The sequence below is a fragment of the Populus alba genome, chromosome 19 (assembly GCF_005239225.2).
Source record: "Populus alba chromosome 19, ASM523922v2, whole genome shotgun sequence".
Taxonomy (NCBI): Eukaryota; Viridiplantae; Streptophyta; class Magnoliopsida; order Malpighiales; family Salicaceae; genus Populus; species Populus alba.
This window is the reverse complement of record NC_133302.1, coordinates 22,075,270-22,097,555: the sequence shown is the minus strand read 5'-3', so window position 1 is coordinate 22,097,555 and position 22,286 is coordinate 22,075,270. Positions and strand designations below refer to the sequence as shown.

Sequence of the window (22,286 nt, the reverse complement as noted above, 5' to 3'; positions counted from 1 at the left end):
TTTCTATGCTTTGGTGAGTTAAATCTCCTGGGTGCTGAAAATCTTCCAGAATGTTGAGTTGAAATCCTGAGATCTTTGTCATTATGATGTTCATCTCATCCTTCATTTAATCGAAGCGTGGACGAGGTGTCCCCGAAATTTGTCATGAATCTCCCCTGTTCTTCATGTCACACGATCCCTTCTTATAATCTCTCCCTTTTTTATTAGTGGAGAACTTGGATCATACTAACACCACCATTTCTAGAAAAGAAGGCCAGGAATCATCTGTAATCAGTGTTGGGTTGCTGATTCGACATAGAAAACGAAGACAATGGAGATGTCTCTCTCACCAAGCATATTTTTATTCCTTCACATTAACCAATCGCAACATTAAATTGAAAAAAAATGATATCTAATGCAATAATTAATTGAAATAGTTTTGGTAAAAAAAAAAAAAAAAAGTTGCTATTTTTTTAGAGGTTGTATTGCAACTCATAATTATCATTATTAAAAAGGTATGTCTATCATTAAATAATTTAACTCAGCCTTACAATATAGTTTGAAAACAAAAATTCTCTAATATACATGTGTGTTGATATGTTATTCTGCTAAAAAAAAGAAAAATAAAACAAAATTACGAAATCAAGAGCTCAGATGCGCTCGCTTTCGTCCGATGATGATCAGACGGTAGTGATAGACCCTATCATCACGTTGAGCACAGAGGTCATCACAGCTCAGGATTTGCACCAGGCGGGAATCGAACCCGGGTCTGTACCGTGGCAGGGTACTATTCTACCACTAGACCACTGGTGCTTGTTGATTCTCTTCTCCAATATAAAAATAATTAAATACATTACTTACTAATCCAATATCAATCATCTGTTAAAAAGTAAACACGTCATAAAAGAGCGACATTTGTCATAAGAATTTAGAATCAATCATTGTTAGAAATTACCATTATTAAAGGCGGGTTTATTTTATATTTTTATGAAAACTATTATAAAAATTTATAATAAAAATAATGATTTTATAACATTAATAATTATATCAAGAATTTCAAAGATGATTACAACACAATAATATTTTTTATATCAATACTTTAAATTATAATAAAAATAATAATATCTATAACATAAATAAACAAATATATACTTTTCTATTATGTAGAAGCAAGCATCGCTTCCTTCTCCAAACAGTCTATTTATGTTAACTATATGTATACGTTTTCCGTTATGTTTTGAATTAATTACAGACATGTATCTTGCCAAGATTTTCATACAGGTAGTGAGTAAAAATTCCGATATTAAAATGATGCTGGGAGTTGGAACCTCATTTGCAGCACATCGCAGGTGCTCCTCTCCTGATCATCTAGAGAGTCAGGTATATTTGTCTAGACCTCTTGTTTTCTATCCCGAAGAAAAACTAAATAGATTTTATTTCTCATTACCCGTAATAATAATTTAAGTTGCTTTAATTAATTTTATATGTTTGTAATCCCACTTACCCCAGACTCAAAAGCTTTATGTTACTTAATATTTATTTGTTTGCAAAGCATAACACATGGTGAATTAAGCAAAGACCAAGATTGTCCTCCAATGAAAAGCAGGTAACGTTTCCAGAAATATTACGTGCCTATCTCTTGTAATGAGATATAATTTAATTAGTTAAATTTTAAATTTATTTATGCTATCTAAAAATTATTAATTTAAATTTTATAAATCTTAAGATAATTTGAGGATTACATGATTGTTAATTTCAAAACTCGTGGGATTAATCAAGATACATGCAAGCTAACTTAAAAACCCATTTAATTCTAAAAATTAAAAATTATACTCTTTTTTATTACAAAACATTGAAAAATTAATAAAAATAAAATAAAATAAAATTGTGGCCCATATGTCCATGATAAGCTATTTAATGACATTATAGATATTTATTGTATCTCAAAGGTGGTTTGATCTTTTATTAATTAATAAGGAAACTCTTATTTATTTATTTTTAGATCCACATCAACATATGATGTCATAGATGACTAAATTTTTCATAGCCTTACATCACACTTTAATTGGACCTAATAGCACATAATCCTTGTATTAGTAAAACCAAATTATTAAACCTCCATTTCTATGAGTAATTAACAAGTAAGCAAAAATTATTATTTCTCTCACTTCGTTTGTTTCAATTATTCGATTATTTCTCTTAACAAAAATGTCCAGTTAAGCCTTAATTCTTTTGAAGCAAACACAGGAGAGATGAAGGGTTTGATACTAATATATTATCATCACCATTAATTACTGATTCCATAATCATGCTTGTAATTAAATACCTCCATTAATTAATTACTTGATTCTCCACCTGTCATCTGAGGTCCTCCATGAACAACACCAGTTGGTGGCGGGCTCTATTGTCGTGGTCCAGCCATCACTGTGGCCCCATGTTGCCATGGAAATGAAACAAAGAAAAGTCGTTCTCGGTAGCCATAGCTGACATGTCCTATGTTTTTCTACATTCAATCCAAGTGAAGCTGATGGCAAGCTAGGTAGATACAATGTTTCTGTCATTTCATTTTCAACACATCGATTATGTAGCATTTTTCTTGGGTAATCTCTATTGTTCTATAGTATTTCACAAGAAGAGAAGGGTTTATATATATAATAAGTGAATATTGATGGAGAAAAAGATTTTATTACAAGTTCTAGAAATAATTAATTATTAGAAATTCAATTATAACAAACATTTAATCATATCATTTTTTAAAAAGTTTAAACAATGTTGTTTTAAATAAAATATAAAAGTAAAACCGGGTTTCAATTGGGTTGCTAGTTGAGCTGGTCAAATTGGATTAACTTCAAGTTGAATTTTTTTTACACCTAGCCCCTGCATCAAAACAAGTAAGGTTTAGAAACATTATGTTTAGCATCATACTAGATAGGTGGTCTATACTATGTTGTAAACTAAGTTTATTTTTTTAACATAACAAAAAGGATAAAAAAAATCTTGCGACGTAAGTCATAGGCCTAACTAGATTCAATAGTGGCTTCATCTAATTATATGATACAAAAAAAAAAAAAAAGCAATGATAACAAATCGACTAGATTTAAAAAAATAAAAAGAGATAATGAGGACCTATATAAAAAGAATTCTTGGTAAAATAAAAATAAAAATTATGAAGCTCAATTCCAATACAACTCAATGTTGAATGATGAAATTAAAGTTTTTTTTTTTTTTTTAAAAAAAAAGTAACCGAGATAATTGGAGTTATTATGCCAAAATTATGACTTGAATTATGAGGTTGAGATAACCTTATATAAATAAAATTAAAAAAAATTATGATGCTTAATTTCCAACCATGCAAATGTAGAAAGACAAAATCAAAAAACAAATATGTTAATAAAAAGGATAAAAACACCAACAAACCCGACCAAGGCCATGAAACCCTGTGAGTCAGTTCATGTGAATAGATTAACTCAATATTGAAGGATATAATTAAAAAATTATTCAATCTTAAAAAAAAAAACAACTCGAAAAAAGACTTTAGTAACCGGACCTAACCTTCCAAACCCATGACTTAGATCACGAGATCAATATAATCTTTTAAAAAGTAAAGTAAAGAAAAGAAAATCATGAAGTTTAATTTTCAAAAAATTCAATGTTAAAAGATGAAACTAAAAACAAATTGATATAAAAAAATCTAAAAGAAAGACTGATCTTAGCCTGGGTTGACATTCCAAATAAATAGCTTGATTCATGAGACTACGATAATTCTCTAAAAAAAAATCACAAAACTTAATTTTTAACCGAATCAATATTGAATAGTAATTTTTTTAAAAAAAAATCAATTAAAAAAAAATACCTAAAGCAATATATATATATTCGAGCAAGGGAACATTCACTACACGACACAACGAGGGTCTCCATACACAAGCAAAGCAATAAATTATAAAGACAAATCCCATATCAACAAAATTAAATATTAATGGACCAAATAAGACAAAAACAATTCAGAGACAAAAAAGAAGAAGAAGAAGAACTCTAGGAAAAAAAACAACCACTATATGTGAATTATTATTTGCAATTTTAGAATGACATAGAAAATTTAAAAAATACTGCTAAAATTCTCCAGTTAGAAGTGGATTGACTTACTTTACGATGGTGGCTGCCGTGCTACTTTTTTAGCACGTTTGTAAGAAATTCAAGCAATAATTGTACGAGAGCTCCAATTTGTGCTCGAAAAGGTTGTCTTGTTGCACATATATTCTGTTCTATGCAGACTACAAGAACTTATTTTGTGCTATGTAATGTTTTTATAGAGGAAGCTGATGCCTTTGGTAAAATTCCATTTGCTAGATCAAATGATTATGAAGCAACACGCTGGGAGTTCGTTGAAAAATTATCCAATAATGCAAGTTAATGGCTTCAATTATATAGTGCTTATTGAATCATGTTGTTCCCTTTTCTTCCTGTGATAATTTCCTTTTTCCCAAGCCGTCTAGAGTTTTTAATTTCATGAATTTATTTAAAATTTCAACCTGGTAAATTACGGTTGACACAAATGATTTATATATATATATTTAAAAAAACAAAAAAACTAAGATGCATCTATGACAATGTAATGATATTTTTGCTCTTCATGATAAAAGCTAAAGAAGTGAAAATTAGGGGCTAAAATAACTTTTTTACGGGATCAATTGATATTATTAAATTATTTGGGATTAAATCGGTCTTTTCACTTTTTTAGCACAATAAATGACTTGATTGGTAGTAAAAGCAAAAGAATTTAACCTTGAATTTAAGGGCTATTCAATCTTTTCAACCTTTACAAAATAATAAAAGGACTAAAATATACTTAAATTCAAAATTTACTTAGCTTAATTCCAAGAGTTTTTTTTTATTTTCATTATGTTTTTTATTTGTTTGTTATAATTAGAAAGATTGAGGGGTGATTTATTGATTTAATAAATATAAATATTATTTAAAAAAATAGTTGATGCGTGCATTGCAGGTATCAATGTGTTGGTAGTGCTCCTGCACTTCAGGCAGCGCATGTGGCAACGCCTGGTTGCCAAACACCATTTTCCAAGATAGCATTAGAATCTCCTTGGTGGCCCCTCCATATCCAGGTGGTGCGTGTAGTCAACATACTTTTGATTTGGTATTGACGGTATTTTTTTTTTCTTTTTTTTTTTCCTCTCTTCTCCTTAATTTTTCGAGTCAAACCCTTTAATTTTTTAAAATAGCCATTTGATTTTTCTCCTTTAGATTTGATCAGAGTTTATTTGATTATTATTTGTTTTATTTGAAATAATTTATAAAATTATATTTTTTTTTCAATTTCATCCTCCTTTGCTTTTTTCATTTATCATATTTGATCCTTATTTTTTTTTAATTCTTTTCTTTATTTATTTATTTTTCAACTTATTCCCTCATTCTTTCATTTCATTTAATTTTTATATAAGATTCTGTCTTTATTCTTTTAATTACTATTTATTTTGATTTTTTTATTTTGGATGATTGAGAATTTTTTTTCATAATTTTTCTGGGTTTGCATTTTATGAGGTAACTCAGTCTCATTATCTGGATTACAAGTTTTGAAGATTAGCCTAATTTGACTTCAATATATATTTTTTTAGGTTTTTTTTTAAGAAATTTTTTTTTCAATTTCATCCACTGATATTAGGTTGTTAGGCCTTCAATTTTGTGATTTTTTTTTTTATAGGATTATCTTGATCTCATATCTTGAGTTACGAGTTAGTCGAGTTAACTCATGCTAATTCGAAGTTTTTTTTTCTTAATGTTTTTATTCTATATTTTTTGATTTTATTTTTTATTATTTAGTTTACTTTAGAGTTGAACTCACCAGGAGACACATGTTTAACATGCTCACAAGAGTCATGTTTTATTATCTTGATTGATAAATAAATTAATAAAACATACATGTGCAGATATAAATATGAAGCATAAACGGCTTTCTATATATTTATCAACTTTCAAACAATTACATTGAAAAAGATACATGCAATGCGTTTACAGATTTCATTTGCAACGAGGGAGAAACAAAATTCTCCTTTTCTTTTGAACGACAAACAATAGAGTGATATGAAACTTCATCCAGCCCAATGAATTCAGGTAAGTTTTATGATGAATTGAGATACAATTTAACTTGTTTTTTTTTTTTTTAAAAAAATTAAATAATATCGTTTCCAATTAAGTAATCCAACCCATGACTAAATCTATATAAGATTAAAATCATGTATGAGGACGAGTTTTATAACTATGAGCACGTGTTTTTTTTTGCCCATCCAAAGCAAAAAAGAAGAAAAAAGGGTAAATGGTAAAGAGAAGTGTGCGTGGTAGGCAGAGACCTGGTCAATCAATGACACTTTCTGATTATACTCTTTTTTAATCAAATTAATTAAGATATAAATTAGAGACAAAAACAATCATATTGACGTCAGGAAAAGCTTAAAGAATCAGAGAATAGGGAAGAGTTCCACAATGATTAAAAGAACTATTAACAAAAAGAGGATAAGAACAGACTATTAATTAGTAAGTGGAAAGAAGACTCTTTATGTCATGCAATTGATAAAGAATACTAAATCAGACGGAATTGACAACGGGAGGCCATAGCTTTATCGTCAATCCATCACAAAAGTAGTTTGGTGAAATGAGATCGTGGGCATGCCCCTAGTCGATGGAGCCATTCAGCTCAGGAAAAGAGGGAGGGAGACGGCTGGCTGAGCTGAAAAAACTTGCAGCGTGCCCAATTAGCTTACATGGCTCATTATTATCAATATATTAAGGTACTAATCAACAATACTAATTAGTTTAAACCCTAAAAAGGAAATATTTATTTGTTTTTATCCCTAAAAAGTGAAACACATACTTCTTAGGATGTACAAGTGTTTATCTCTGCTTATCTAAAATGTTAAAAAGAGAGAGTTGAAGTCTATTAGTATTTCAGGAAATAAAAAAAGCAAAACAGATACAAAAGTGTTTGTTTGGCACTTTGAAAGGAATGGGGAAAACATATAATATAAATATGTTTTTGAACAGCTTTAGAGTGAATTTTTGTTATTTCAAAACAATAAGGATATGAAGACATGTCTGATAATTTATATCTATTGTTTTTTTTTTTTTCTATCTCAGAACAGTAACTAAACATTATTTTAAATTCTTCTATCCAGATTAATTTCTACACCTATGCAAATCGAACACTTTATTGTAAAAATCTTAAAAAAATTGAATCGAGGAGAGTAGATAAAATTCCATGCACCTATACCTACATCATAAGTAGACCAAATAAAAATGTATTAAAACTAGTGGAAAACCATTACTAGAAAATAGGTAAATAGCAACTTAAATGGTGACAAAAAACCCATTGCAAATTTCCAGTGGGGCGACAAAGAATTTTCATTGATAGTTTCTGACAGAAATAAAGATGAATTTGTGTTCATTGGTAATTATCAATGGAATTTATGAAGCAAAAAAAAAAAAAAAATAGATTCAAAACCATACAATCAATATTATTCTATAGCGGTTTTATAATTAAGTAATGAATGATCTTTTTTGTATATATCAAGATTTTCCTGGAAGGTTGTATAAGTAATATTATCTTTAAGAGGTTAATTTCATACTTTTTAAACCAAATAATATTAGTACATGTGAAATTTGATATCCATGTGTGTAGTGTAAAAATAAAAATTTTCACCATAAAAATATTACGATGATGTATTTACTTAAAAAAGGTTCATCAATTAATATTTGTATTGGTTTACACACAGAGAAATCTATGTTCCTTACAAAACCATATTAAAAAAGATAGTTGGCTCAACTTCTTGTTTTAGCAATATACACGGGTTTGTAGATGATAAAAGTAATGCTTATAGAAGTGCGGTGATGGATGCAATAGGAATGAATCATGGTTATTCATGTTAAGATTCACGTAACATCCATTTAGAAGAGAAACTAAATGCAGATGCAATTAGGTTTTTTGAACTTTTAAAAAATTTTGATGAACCATTATGAGATAAATGTACAACTCACAATAAATTTTTGTCCATTGTACGAGTGTTTATCATCAAGTCAAATTATGGTTTGAGTAAGCCGATTAAAATACATCATTGAATGGGCTAAACATATGTTACTTGAAAGGAAGGGACTAAAAAAGAATTTCTATGTTGTAAAATCAATGATTAAATCTCTTGGCCTAGGATACTAAAAACCTGATATGTGTTCAAACTTTTACATGTTGTACTATGGTGAATATGCAAATTTTACCATGTGCAAAACCTATCAACATACTTGGTGTAAACCTAATAGTGGTAGAGGAAATACACTTACCATATATATAAAAAATTAAGATACTTCTCAATCACTTTTAAATTGTAAATGTTATTATGTCTCCAAAGACTGTTGGTCACACAACATGATATCATTCACATGATGTGGTGAATGAATTCATAGTGCATCCTTATGATGGTGAAGCTTAGAAGTAGTTTAATAAAGTGCATCCGTAGTTTTTAATAGAACCATATAATGTACGTCTTAGCTTGTGTACAAATGGATTTAATCTATTTGGATCCTTTGTTGCACCTTATTCTTATTGGTTAGTCATACTAACAGTTTATAACTTGTCCCTAGATTTTTATGAAACTTAAATTAATGCAATTGTCTATGTCATACCAGGTCGTTATAGTCTGAGGTATGAATATAAATGTTTATCTTTAACTGTTGATTAATGAGTTGAATTGGTTATAGTTAATAAAGGCTTTTCCAAATGATGTTTTAAGAAAACAAAATTTTTAGATGAAGACAACATTGATATGAACTATTAATTATTTTCCCACATATAAGATGGTTTCGGGTTTGAGCACACATGAAAAATTATCTTGTTCATATTCTATAAAAATTAATAAGGAATTTACCTTAATGAATGGTGCCAATTTTCTTTTTATTGTTAATGGAGATTCTTACCAAGTCATCATCGATACAGAAACAACAAAAAAACTTCTTGAAATGTAAAGCTAAAAAGGATGTTGCACCGTCAATGCTATCAGGTGAAGAATTGTATGATGTAGTTTTTACAATATAAGGCATTCTATTTGGTTTTGCATTCCGATAAACAAAAAAGTTTTTTATTTGGTTTTACCTATAATTAGGTAAAGCAGAGTATATTAGAAGCCTATAGAGAATACACTTCCACCCATCCTCCTCATAATACTTAGTTGTTGTTGGAGACTAGAGAAATTGATGGACCTAATAGGAATTATGTATATGAGATGCCTATGGGATTGACTAGAGAAACGAGGTTAGGTTGTATTGCTTCAACTTTAAGCACACAACCAATCTAACCAAGCTAGTCGATGCTAGAATTTGAATTGAGGATCCTAGAGTAAGTCCAGGAGCGAGTAGCTAAATTAGAAGAAGAAATGATAGCCAAATTAAAACAGAAAAATAGGACAAATTGAGAGAAAATGATGGAGTATATGGCTTCATATTACCTTACTTCACATTTCGGTTCTTTTGGCTCAGGATTCTCCACCTCCATCTTCATTTATGTAACGATGTATTTATTGTTGCAAAATTAATATTAAAATTAATAAAATTTTAATGTTTAATAAAATTGATGATGTTTGATTTTATTGTGATTTTTTTTTCTTTTTAATTTAACAACTACTTAACTAAAAAAACAAAAAAAAATACTAATTTTCCAATAGAATCATTGATAGACAAAAAAATCCATCGGTACAATATTATCCTCAAAAATAGAGGTACTATTTCATTAGAAAATTACAAGAATAATTAAAAAGTTTTAGAATCTTGGACGGAGTTAGTCATGGATATTCTATCACCAATTCCATTATCTAACCCATCGACAATACTTAGATTATACCTACAAATCAAGTGACAAAATACTTCATTGGTAATTTATTTAGTGATGAATGGAATGACCAATATAATCTTGGTTGGCGTATTTTATTTATTTAGTGCCAATATTTTTTTGGTCTTTTCATCAATAATTTATAACCATGATGAAAACACCATCAATAAAGTTTTATTTATTTAGTGTTTAATGAACTTGTTTTATTATTAAACCATGGATTAGACATAATCATCTAATTGAAAATGGCCCATTGGTATTAGGATATCATTTAATTAACATAAGAAGATACACCTTTGATGGTTTTGGCAGATTTTTATATGAGTTTTTTCTAATATTAATATATCTTAATTTTTATTAATTAGAGTCAACTTTGCTAATCCATTTTGTCTTCTGCAGCTATGTACAATATTATCCTATGAGCTTTAATTCAGCTAATTAGTCAATATTTTAATCTTAGAAAAGATTATAAAAACGTATTAATAAGCAACCTCAAGTTGATGTTACAATCACGTGAAAGAGTATTTTAAAAAAATATGGGGTATTCATTTCGTGGGTGCAACCTATATAAGTTGCCTCGTGCTATAATCTGACATTAGTTTAAGTAATTTAAGATTAAAATTGCTTATACCTAAGATAAAAAAGAAAAAGAAAAGAGGAGAGTTATAATTATCATTTTTTTTTGGCATCTCTCACATCACCCACCCATCTCTAAATTGAGTCTTCTTAGTCTCAATTGTATCCTCATATTTTTCTTAAAAAAAAAAAAATCAAATGATTTTTCCATTTCACTACTTTTTTAAAATAAAAACATCAATCTTTATACAAAAAAGATAAATTTTTACGCATAAATATAGGATTTTTACGGAATCTATTGACTGCCATGGACTGAAGGTTCAGTTGATCAGAATCCTATGAATCATTGGAAATTCAATTGATATAATTAAGAAAAAATATTTGAGATTTAATTGAAATTCCTATATAGTTTGGGGCCTATTTGAGTTTTCCTTCATTTTGTTTTTTGGTATTTGACAAAATTTCAACCATATAATCCAAACAAGCCAAGCCGTCCATATCTAAACATATGCGTGGCCAAAAAATCATGGAGTGAATGTTGTCATTTCAGTTGCAATAATGGCATCAAAGTCAAGCTTGACATCCTGATTAATGATAAGGAGGAGGAATCTTTCTCCTTCACAATTCTCAACTACACAAGAAAGAAGCTACAAAAATATAAAAATGCCCACAATTTTCTTTTTCTATGTGTTTCTTTTCTTTTTTAAAAAATTATATAAATTGTATATTACAAGTGACTCAGGCTGATACGCTACAAGATTTAGGTCATCAATTGATAATCAAATATATTAAAATCGATATTATTTTACTTTTAAAATAAAATTGCATCATTTTAATTAAAAAAATCTAATTTAAAATAAAACTTGACTTGAAAGGTATTTTTAAATCAATGAATCATTAAATTAACTTGTTAGAATATTGGACTTGATATTTTGTAACCCTTAATACATTTATATTATTGGTTTTCATAGATGGAATTTATTAAACTCAGCATAGCCACGATTATAATATATGCTTTTAATATGCAGACAACCACCTTCATGGAAGATCATATAATGGCACAGTATCACATATTTCCACATAGTGTCGTCTTTAATCATCTACCTTTCCCCTTATTTATTGAGCACCTTTTGTGAAGAAGTTGCAATCACAGCCATCTTCTTTAAAACGTTTTTGCATCTTGGCTAGCGTTCCATATTATCTTCCCAAAAGCTCTCTCAAACATCCATCTTTCCTCTCTACACCAACATCCTAACAATACATCATTTTGGGTTCTCTTGATCATCCACAAATGTCTCCAACAAAGAGTGGCCACGGATTCTTCAAATTCAGAATTCTTCGAGTCATTGCAGCTATATCTACCTAATTAAACTCACACACATATATATATTTTGCCTATACTATACCCTTGTTTGCAAATGATATTTTTGCTTTTCCACCCTCAGCAAAACTAGCCAACAAATTTTTCATCAGTTCCCATAATACTGTCTTGTCAGTTCTAAGACAAATTCAATATTTGTTTTTTTCTTAACTTCACCCCAAATGGTTTCAAACAAGTACGACATAATATCTTCAAGTGGGGTTGTAGAGATGGCTTGGATCATGCTAAGGATAGACTACTCGAGACTCTTCTGGCTTCTCTTTGGTGTTTTCTCTTATGAAAATCATGAAGGGAAGCCCCGGATTTAGGGCACATCGATCTTTTGCTTAGAATTAGTTATATAGCTAGCTACACAGACAATATCTACGTGCGTCCTAAAGCCCTTAAGTCTTTTCTATTTTCCCTATATTTTTCCATAAAGTTTGCAAAAGTTTTGGCCATATCATAAGGATGTCTAGAAAGCATGTTGAAGTGCGTCCTTTTGATGAAACCAAGGCTGATCATGGCTATGCTGAAACCGATCCGACAGGCCGTTATGGTCGGGTAAGTCTCAGCCTTTTTTATCATCATCATCATCATATATGTATGTATGTATCTATGCATGTATGCATTTGTTGTCTTCATGCATCTGTTTTGTTCTCATCTTCTTGCAATTACTTCTACAATTTGCATTGATTCTCATAGCATTGGATAGAAGGTTAAAGGTCTACTAGTTTGTACCTTCACCATGTCTTACCTTAACTCACAATCTAGGGTTCATTTAGCATGTGTATTTGATCTTGACGAGACTGGATTAGATTGGACTGTACAAGATAGTGTTGTTCATAAGATCGGGAAAAAACTATTCCATGTCGATGCAAGTGATGTTGTCCTGTCAAGTTTGATGTAACAAAACTTAGGTTTAATCTAGGACACAACTTGTATTATTAATTAGTTTATTGTATAAAATACATGTAATATTAATTGAGAATGTGTAGTTTGAGGAGGTTAATTAGACATGATTGCACAGGGTAATGAATTGTTTTAGTTATCACACGTCCATTTTTACCATGTCAATACATGAATCTTAATATATAATTTAGTAGGATAAAACCTTTTCTTTTCTTTTTTCAGCTGGGAAGTCACTGTCCTAATCTTTGTTTATGTTATATTTTTTTGGTTTTAATCATCCCTAAAAGTGATGATTTATATATTAACACACTCGTTGGGGGTACTTATTGAATTACCAGTTAATTAAAGAATTTGTGCAAACTGCAAAGACCGTATAGGCTATGATTCGTAGATATTACAGACAATTATTATTTAGTTTCGGTGCTACCAATGATCTTAATTGATTTTTTTTTTTTTTTAGTTTAGTAGTTAATCAATGATTTGTGTTAGGTTACGCAGCGTATATAGTATCGATAGAAACTGGAATTTTCAATTTCTAAGGTTACGGTTTTAAATAAATTGTAGTGAAATAAATAAATAAAATTCTGAAATTTTCTAAAAGCCTATAGTTTAATAATTTGATGGACAAAATAATACTCCAATTGTTTATATAGAGCTAAACCTAACCAAAACAATCAGAAGCTATATAGGTAGGAATAGTTATTAAAATATAAAATTAACAAGAAAAATAATTAAAACAACAATTCATGGAACTAATTTGAAGCCTTCAAGATCTCGGCTAGTTACAACCACTAGATATTGCCTGTAGAACCTCCCAACCAAATTTAAATCTAATTTAATGATTATATCTAAAATTATAGTTATTTTTGTCATACTATACTTTTTACATACGTAGCCTTCTTCGCGAGCTTTAACTTGTTTGTATGGTTCATAGACACATCTGCAAGCACATCATCACTATGTTATACCTTTGGGATGGAAAATATGTATGATTGATTCGAGTGATGATTGACACGTATGTTTAATCCAAGATTTCAATTTAGTTCTTCTATGAGATGATTGATTGATTACTTGATTGATGGGAATACTGAAAAAGATTAGCGTATCCACTTATGACAAGAATTGAATGTGTTTTAAATCAATAGTTCGAAGAAGTTCTTGGCAGAGGAGCAATGAAAACAGTGTACAAGGCAATAGATGAGTTCTTGGGAATCGAGGTGGCATGGAACCAGGCTAAACTCAGTCGGGTGCTTTGCTCACCAGAGGATTTGCAGAGGCTATACTCAGAAGTTCATCTGCTAAGAATCCTCAATCATGACTCTATCATCAAATTTTACGCCTCTTGGATTGATGTTCGTGGAAAAACCTTTAACTTCATCACTGAAATGTTTACTTCAGGAACTCTCAGACAGTAATTTCCTTCGCAATTCAATTTTGTTTACGTGGCCATGATCCTTTAACCTGATGCGTTTTATGCCATAACGCAAGAACTATCTGCTGTTTTGCAGATATCGCCAAAAGTATACCCGTGTGAACATCCGAGCCATCAAGAAATGGGCTCGACAAATCTTAGAAGGCATCGAGTATCTACATGGCCATGATCCTCCTGTAATTCATCGAGACCTAAAATGTGACAATATCTTTGTCAATGGCCATCTTGGACAGGTCAAGATTGGTGATCTAGGTCTTGCAGCCATACTCCGGGGTTCCCAATCAGCACACAGTGTCATAGGTAGTCGTTTTTTCCTTCATTGATGCATGGATCGATGCCTGCTCCATTTGTTCTGACTTGTATTATATCTCTACGATTCGGGAACCATTTTCAGGCACTCCGGAGTTCATGGCACCAGAACTATACGAGGAGAATTACAATGAACTAGTTGATATCTACTCATTTGGCATGTGTGTATTGGAGATGCTCACAGCCGAATACCCGTATAGTGAATGTACTAATCCAGCACAAATTTACAAGAAAGTAACATCGGTAAAGTCTGTTTTCATAGTAACACTCGTAATTTCTGGTGAGCTAGAGCATGCCCAGTATAATACTTTTGTTATGCAGGGGAAGTTACCAGCAGTATTCTACCGGATTCAGGACTTGGAAGCTCAGAGGTTTATTGGAAAATGCTTAGAAACTGCTTCAAAGAGATTGCCAGCAAAAGAGCTACTGCTTGATCCATTTTTTGCATCTGATGAAGCTGAACTGTCACAGGTTCCAAGGATCAGAAATCAAAAGTCATTTCTGAATGAGAGGGAAATGGAGAAACTCCAACTAAACGATAATCCCCCAAGGACAGACATGATAATCACAGGGAAGCTGAACCGTGACGATACCATCTTCCTTAAAGTGCAAATTGCTAATGAAGATGGTAAGGGAACAATTTCTCTTTCAATGCAAGTGTTTTAAAACGTTTGTTCTTCAGGAATTGTTTGTTTGTTGCTGAAAAAAAGGAGTTTTCATAGTTTCTGCCATACTGATGACAGTGTGGCTTTCATAAGCTTTGTTAACTGGCCAGTATTTGTAGACAAGCATGTTTCTGAAGTGCTTTCCCCTTCAATGTTTTCTTGCAGGAACTCCTAGGAACATATTTTTTCCTTTCGACATTCTACATGACACACCGATTGATGTTGCAATGGAGATGGTCAAGGAGCTTGAGATTGGTGACTGGGAACCATTTGAAATTGCTGATATGATTGACGGGGCGATCTCTGATCTAGTGCCAAACTGGAAGAAATGGGACTTACCTGACACTGAACCCCGCCATATATTTGATTACCAAGAAGATGATGGGCATAATCATCCATTCCACTCTTCCTCATATTCATCATCTCATTCATCCCTATCAGGATTAATGCCACATTTGCTCCGAGGTATGTCTCCCATAATGCCTTACAGCTTAGCTGTTATGTAGTTCCTATTTGAGCCATGGATTAGTTAGCCTAATCAAAGAATTAGTTAATTATTGCTTGGCCTTGGTCTGTCTGATGTATCTTCAGGCCCTGAATTTTGTCAAAATCAAGTAGGAATATCTTCCTTTTATTCAAAGAAACTAATTTCTTAGAATTTTGGAAATGCTAATCAAAGTTTTTCAAAAGAATTGGTATAGGAACAATTGTACGCTACAGCCAGAACATGCTAGGTATCCCATGTTCGTTCTGATAGGAAAATCGAAAAAGCTAGTTAATTCTGAATATGCTTGCTGGGCCTTAGGTTAATGTTTCAATATCACAAAATCAATTGGAAACAACTGCTGTTGCAGATGATTTGTTTGATGATACCAGCTCTCAAAGCTCTTCACACTCAGGATCATATTCTTGCTTGAACTACATCTCTGGCGATGAGCACAAGCTTGATTTAAGCACAACAAGGAGGGAGAAACATCTGGACACGAGGACTCAAAATTCAACAAGATTCTGTCCTCGAGAAAATTCAAATTCCAATATTGGCCAGGTACTGGCGACAAATGCCCACAACAACTGCAAGGTTTTGCTGGAATCACAAAGTCGAGTTTCTAGCTCTAAAAGCAAAAGGATGATGGACAGTCGTAGATTAACAAGGAACCGATCACTGGTAGATATTCGTAGCCAGCTACTACACCGATCGCTGGTGGAAGAAGTGCACAAGCGACGATTGTCCAAGACAGTAGGAGATGTAGAGGATGTTGGTTTTCAGGCACCTGCCGAGGTTTGCAAAAAGGCGTCACAACGGACTTCGAGCAGAAGACATTAAAATTAGCTTTTCTCCATGTCAAAAATGAATGAGAGAATTGATGATCTTGTTCCAGAATGAAGCTATAGAGAAAATGCTTTTAGGTAGCAGATAAATTACCCCTTACGCAGTAAGTCTACAAAAACAATAAGAGGAAGCTTTGTTTGGCATCCGTGTAAGCTGGTATTAAGAATTCTGAGGTTGAAGGTACTAGAATGCTAGATACATTCAGTGTAAATATGTATTTACATGGTTTGTGTTGGATGATACTAGCTTGTATTTTGCATTGAAGTTATATTGCTTTCTTTTACTTGCACCCACGGGAAAATCTTAAGCGTTTATACTCAAAGCTCTGCTTTTTGTGAAATTCTGCTTCCAATTTTTCTCATGTGAAACCCCATATGAAAAGCTTCCAAGAAGCCATGCCAGTATACATTTTAGGGCTCAACCTGAAAGGTGGAGATCCTGAGGCTGAAAATTTGACAGAGTAAAAGCAACAACAGTTTCAACTAATGTGTGGTCTACAATTTTGAGCTTGCAATAATCAAGCTATCAATAGTTATGTATTGCATGATAGCATTTAGTATTTTGTCAATATAGTGAAACAATTGGAAACAATGCATCATTGAAACCAAATAATGCAGTACAGCATGCTGTGTTCTTCATGTCCATAATTGCAAAGGATTAACTGTAGAGATTTCACATTTGTGTACCATCTGCAGTTCCCAATCGTTTTCCATTAAGTTTTGCCGGGTGGATCCTGCCTGAATTATGATCCTCCCACCTTTTCTCAAATAATGCAGCCATTGAGGTTTCTGACTTTGATACAAGTTGTTGACAGTAAATACTTATCTGTTAGTTCATAACTTTAATCCAACTGGATCTGATTGAGGGGTTCGAAAATTTAGTGTTGTATATTATGTGTGGAAGTAGCTGTCAAAGAATCTGTTGAAACAAATAAAGAATTGGCTTAAAGTGTGAAAACATTAAATACTATCAAATAGGGTACAAAATTAATTATTAGTATTCAATAATACTACTCTCTTTTTTTTATATATCATAAATTGTATCAGTTTATTTTTTACTTGCTGCTTTCCTTGTACTATGTTATTTTATTTTTTTTAAAAGTGATAAAACCAAAAAAAACTGCGGCTATTAATTACACTGACCTAAATTGTCTGTCTTGCTTATTTCCTGATCATAACAGCATACTAGTCTTGTCCTGGCCATTCAGTTTTCTTCTATCTTTTCTTCTGATGGGACTAGCCATTCAAAACATGTCAGAAAAATGAGCAGTAAGAGATGGTAAATTAGTTTAGAAACCTAGGGAGAGTTGAAAAGTGTAACTGCTGCTGCTGCTAGGCCTATCACCACCTGAAAAGTTGAAAATTACAACTCTCTGCATGCCTGTTATTTGGATTTTCCTATATTTAGATTTAATTAAAGAAATTAATCGAACAAATAGTTTTTGGCACTTCATGATGGTTCAAAACTTCAAAATCTTCAACAAATCTACATGACTAAACAACAAAGGGACATAACTTGTCACCAAAGCGCCAATTCTATACCTAAAGGTAACATAAGAATTTGTGGTCCTGTTTTACAATATATTGGCTATGAAACAACTTTCTGCTAAAAGGTTCAATAATGGTTACATTAGTAAAAATTTCTAACAAATTTACCAAGGTACAAGACTACCTGTTTGTGTAAGGATTCTAATAATTCCTATCTTAGGTTAAACGTTTTCCGATACCAAACCGGCACATGATCCGGCCTATCTGGACCTGAGTAGGAAAGCAATGGCAAGTCTGAGAGCAGGTTTATACAGTTGAGTGCCCCCATTTTTCAGTTCTCTTTGAATATCCAAATTTTCTAAGAGGTGTTACAGCTACAAATTAAATACAAAATTAACATGTGAAAGTTAATAATCAAGCCTATGATGTTATCTTTAATAGCATGATAAAGGTTTTTCTTAAGTTAATTATTAAGGTGTTCTTTACCAAATACGATATGACCTCACTCAACCAACCTTGATTAAAGCTATCCATGCATGAGGAAGTCTTGTCTGTTCAAAGTCAACTTTCACTTCAACCATGTCTCAAACTCAAAAGGCTCATGCTCATGCAGCTGGCAATCATAGCATGTTATGATCATTCAGTCCTTCATCATGATCCATTAGCTTGCATTCCAGCTGATTGTTTTCTTCAGACAATCTGATACCAACAGGAGCCTGTTGTGACAAATGTCAAACTTCCTTTTAGTTTACGCACAAAAACAAAAGTCAAGTGTTCTACTGTCAGTTTTTGACTCAGTGGCTTTGCTTGGATTTAAAATTTTAGAATCCCCCTGAGGGGAGGCAACCAAAGGTTGGAAAAATTCTTCATGAGACTCCAAGGAGGAAAAATAATTTGGAACTAAAATATTTCAACTTGGGAAGCCAATGATTGTAAGAAAGGATAGAAATTTTCATTCAAGCTGTAACATTTACAAGATCATATTATTCATGCATCTGATAATCTAACAAGATTTTACAATTACAAGTGAAGGTCAGTCATGTCAAACCAGATTTGCTCAAATGCCTTGATAATGAAATCATGATATTTTTTTGAATTGAGTGAAAGGTAACAAGCAAGAAGTTCTTCCAAATCCTTTGAATCCTGGATATTGTTCTCCACAATCATCTCCACCATTGAATTCTTGAAGTCTCTCTGTGGATCAACTGAGGACATAACCACTGCGAAGCTCTCTGAAAGCGTCTTGTTTCTTGAAAATGACACGCCTTTTCGAGCACAAGCCTGGATTTTCCTGCTTGCAATTCTTGGAGTATTAGCTCGGAGTTTTATCCCTGTCGAATTCGCTGAGGACTTTCTTGAAGGAGGATTGTTCTTTTGCTCTTTACGAGTCCTAATGCTTCTCTCATTGACAATCTTGACAGAGAGAGACCTATGTGCTTTTACCCCTTCCAATTTAGATGAACTTCTTCTGAACTGAGTAACTTCAGTTTCTTTGTCGTTGAATTTTGCTGGCTTGGTCAATATTCGAGGAAGCTCTAGCTCGGGGATCCTGCCAAACCCTTCAACCTCCTTGATTTTCCTTTCATAGGATTCTTCATTCATGTCAATGATAATGTCAGCGGTTGAAGAGCTAACATTACAGTTGCAAGAGCTAGACCAGGACGATAATTGATGATCAATTGAATCAGGAACAAGAAAACCGTCATCTTCATCAGATTCTGATAAGAAGCCAAGCTCATCATAGGAGCTCTCAGCAGGAGAGCTAGAGTAGTCAGGTGAATCACCTGGAATTGACTTGGTCAGGTTTGAGTTAACCGTTACGCGACAGCTACAATCAGCAGAGAATGTGGAGACCAGTTTTGGAGAAGGCTTGTAAATGGTTTTTCTTTTGTTTCTTTTATTGGATGATTTTCTTGGTAGATCAGGAAAGTGAGTATCTGAGGCTTTTGGATTTACAGGTGAATTGTAGTGGAATTTCTCAGCTCTTCCAGGTTCTGTGGTGAAGCAATAAGAGTATCTTTGATGAGAAATGTTGGGTTTTTGTGATGTTACATTTCCTGGGGGTGGTTTTTTCTTGAAAGCTTGAGAGGTGTATTGCTTTCTGCCTTTGCTCATGTCCTTGAGCTTGTAAAACCAGGCATTTGGTATCATATCTGACAATCTAAACCTGTAATTGCCCATTTCTTTCCCTCTCTGAGATGGTTTACACCTTTCCCTCTCTTTGATACCTGAAAAAAGATGAAAAGAGCTACAATGTCTGGACTATAAAAGGTAGAATAAATGGGGCTCACTAGAAAAAAGTTCAGCTTGAAAGCAAGGAGTGTTGAGAAAGCCTATTATCAAAACGACTTTTCATCATGACCACAAGCAGAATTCCATAATCAGATCTTTTGTTTTGGATTACACCAACAAAATCAGGGTTTGTTATGCATAATGATCTCTTAAATTCAACTTTACTACAAGAAACTAAGGGCTTGAAAACGTTGGCTAAAGTTTAGTCTGTCAATCACTTGTACCATTTTATACACACTCCTGAGGCCAGCAGCCAATATTTTTGCTGCAACTTGAAGATTTGTCAAAACTACTCATATGGGGCCTCATCTTTTGCGTAGCCAAAGCAAGGGTTAAGAGAATGTAATGATGATTTTAGCATTAATCAAGGCCCATATGTCTACTAAGTGCTGTGTTCTTTCCCATGATTCCATGTTTCTTAAATGATGATATTCCATGCCTTTCCAACTGCTTAATGTCACAAGTTGTCCCACGTGCCTGGTGCTGCACCTTCTGTTTCTGGTCCCCTACCAAGCACTTTACAGGTTCTTTCACTTGTGTTTCCCAGGTGAAGATGAAGCTGCGTTTCTCCAAACTTCAGGGGAGAAAATGGCTCTGTAAATTAGCCGAATTCGTTGATAACATCTCTGTGGAGCAATTATTCGATAGTAAATGTCTGTCCATTCACATTCATGCGAGGTTCATGCTCATCCATGCTTGTAATCAATGATGGATTCTGAATCGAACACAGGCAAGGCAGGTTATCACCGGTCATGTTAAAAGAAAAATAGATTAAATTTTCAGATTTTGAATTTGTTTTTTAAAGATGATAATTTTAAATCTTTTTAATTATTGGAAGACTTATATAATTGTTAATTTTAAAACTCAGAATTAATCGAAAATGGATAAAACATATTCAAATATCATATATATATATATATATATAAAAAATTATATTTGAGTTTCTTTTTTTTTTGATGAATACATGTAAAAAAAAAATATTGATAAATTAGCTCAAGCAAAAAAATATATATAGAGAAATAACAAAATTTCTGTATTGCGTTGTTGAGCAGAGCGTAATCTCTAAGTTGCGTTGTAATCAATAGCATAACCTATTTTTTTTTTTTTTAACAGATATAAATATGGCGTTGTTCATAACAGCACAATCTACTTCACAATTTTTTCTTCAAATAGTTCACAATATTGAAAGCAACGTAACCTATTGAATTTTATTTTCTATTTTAATTATTTAGTAGGTTGTGTGTTCCAAATACCAACCTTTATATATTTTAAAAAAAAAAAGGTTGTATTGTTCCTAACACAACCTTAAAAATCGTTCTATTTTTTAAAATATATTTTTTTTTACTTTTTAGTTTCATAAAAAAAACCAACTAATTTGTGTAAAATGAGGAATAATTTAAGGCCGGCCACATGCTGGTCAGGTAATTATTTGTTTGGGCACAACTTTAACTGAGTTTAAGGAACTAGGCTGTGCTAGAGGAACCCAAAAAAAAAAAAATAGTTGGCAATAATTTGTAATCAAGAATAAGATTAGCACTGGATAGGTAATCTAGAGCTGAATCTTATTTCCATAATTTAGAAATCATGTACGGATCACAACAACTATGCCATCCATCTTCTGAAAAATTGCTGGGACCTTAAGCAAGTTCCTAGCAACCAGTGTTGATGTGAAGATCAGTGAAATCACAGAATTGAGAAAACAAACTTAGTTAATTATTTATACTAGAGAATTAAATTAGACCACCTTTCATAAAGAGAAAAACTTGACAAAATATGAAGTTTAATATTCTGAGAAAAAAAAAGAAAAAAAAAAGAGAGAAAGGAAGAAGACAGTCTATTAACAAGGAATGGAAGTTCTTGGCATTCAACTAATTTATTGTGTCGTAAAGAGTTGCTAATTGCCCTGGTGATCTAGGTTGTATTTGTTTCCAACTAAAAGAGATGAAGATAATTAAAAAAGAGAAAGTCCTAATGTTTGGGAATGATAGAAATTCACATAAAAAATATCCTAGAAATATATTTATTCTTATATCTTTTTTTTATTTTTTTTAACAAAAAATATCT

The 22,286-nt window shown here is 31.9% G+C and overlaps 2 protein-coding genes and 2 non-coding genes across 5 annotated transcripts; 1 reads left to right on the top strand and 3 right to left on the bottom strand.

Moving 5' to 3' along the window:
• Nucleotides 1-625: 625 nt before the first annotated feature.
• LOC118044245 (small nucleolar RNA snoR114) lies at nt 626-715 on the bottom strand. The gene has a single exon (XR_004686754.1). It is a non-coding gene; the product is annotated as a small nucleolar RNA snoR114 (small nucleolar RNA).
• A 6-nt stretch (nt 716-721) lies between these two features.
• Nucleotides 722-792, bottom strand: TRNAG-GCC (transfer RNA glycine (anticodon GCC)). Its single transcript has one exon. It is a non-coding gene; the product is annotated as a tRNA-Gly (tRNA).
• A 10,747-nt stretch (nt 793-11,539) lies between these two features.
• On the top strand, nt 11,540-16,732 carry LOC118044205 (probable serine/threonine-protein kinase WNK4). 2 transcript variants are annotated; one of them, XM_035052413.2, is made up of 7 exons: nt 11,540-12,359; nt 13,853-14,118; nt 14,216-14,439; nt 14,534-14,691; nt 14,770-15,076; nt 15,279-15,578; nt 16,013-16,732. In XM_035052413.2, the coding sequence occupies exons 1-7, from the start codon at nt 12,267-12,269 to the stop codon at nt 16,435-16,437; spliced, it is 1,773 nt and encodes a 590-aa protein (XP_034908304.1). In that variant the 5' UTR covers nt 11,540-12,266; the 3' UTR covers nt 16,438-16,732. The 2 variants fall into 2 exon arrangements, with proteins under 2 accessions (XP_034908304.1, XP_034908303.1); XM_035052412.2 differs by having other exon boundaries at nt 11,545-12,359; nt 15,968-16,732.
• Nucleotides 16,733-18,827: 2,095 nt separating this feature from the next.
• Nucleotides 18,828-20,400, bottom strand: LOC118044204 (transcription repressor OFP4). The gene has a single exon (XM_035052410.2). The coding sequence runs from the start codon at nt 20,109-20,111 to the stop codon at nt 18,951-18,953; it is 1,161 nt and encodes a 386-aa protein (XP_034908301.1). The 5' UTR covers nt 20,112-20,400; the 3' UTR covers nt 18,828-18,950.
• Nucleotides 20,401-22,286: the final 1,886 nt, after the last annotated feature.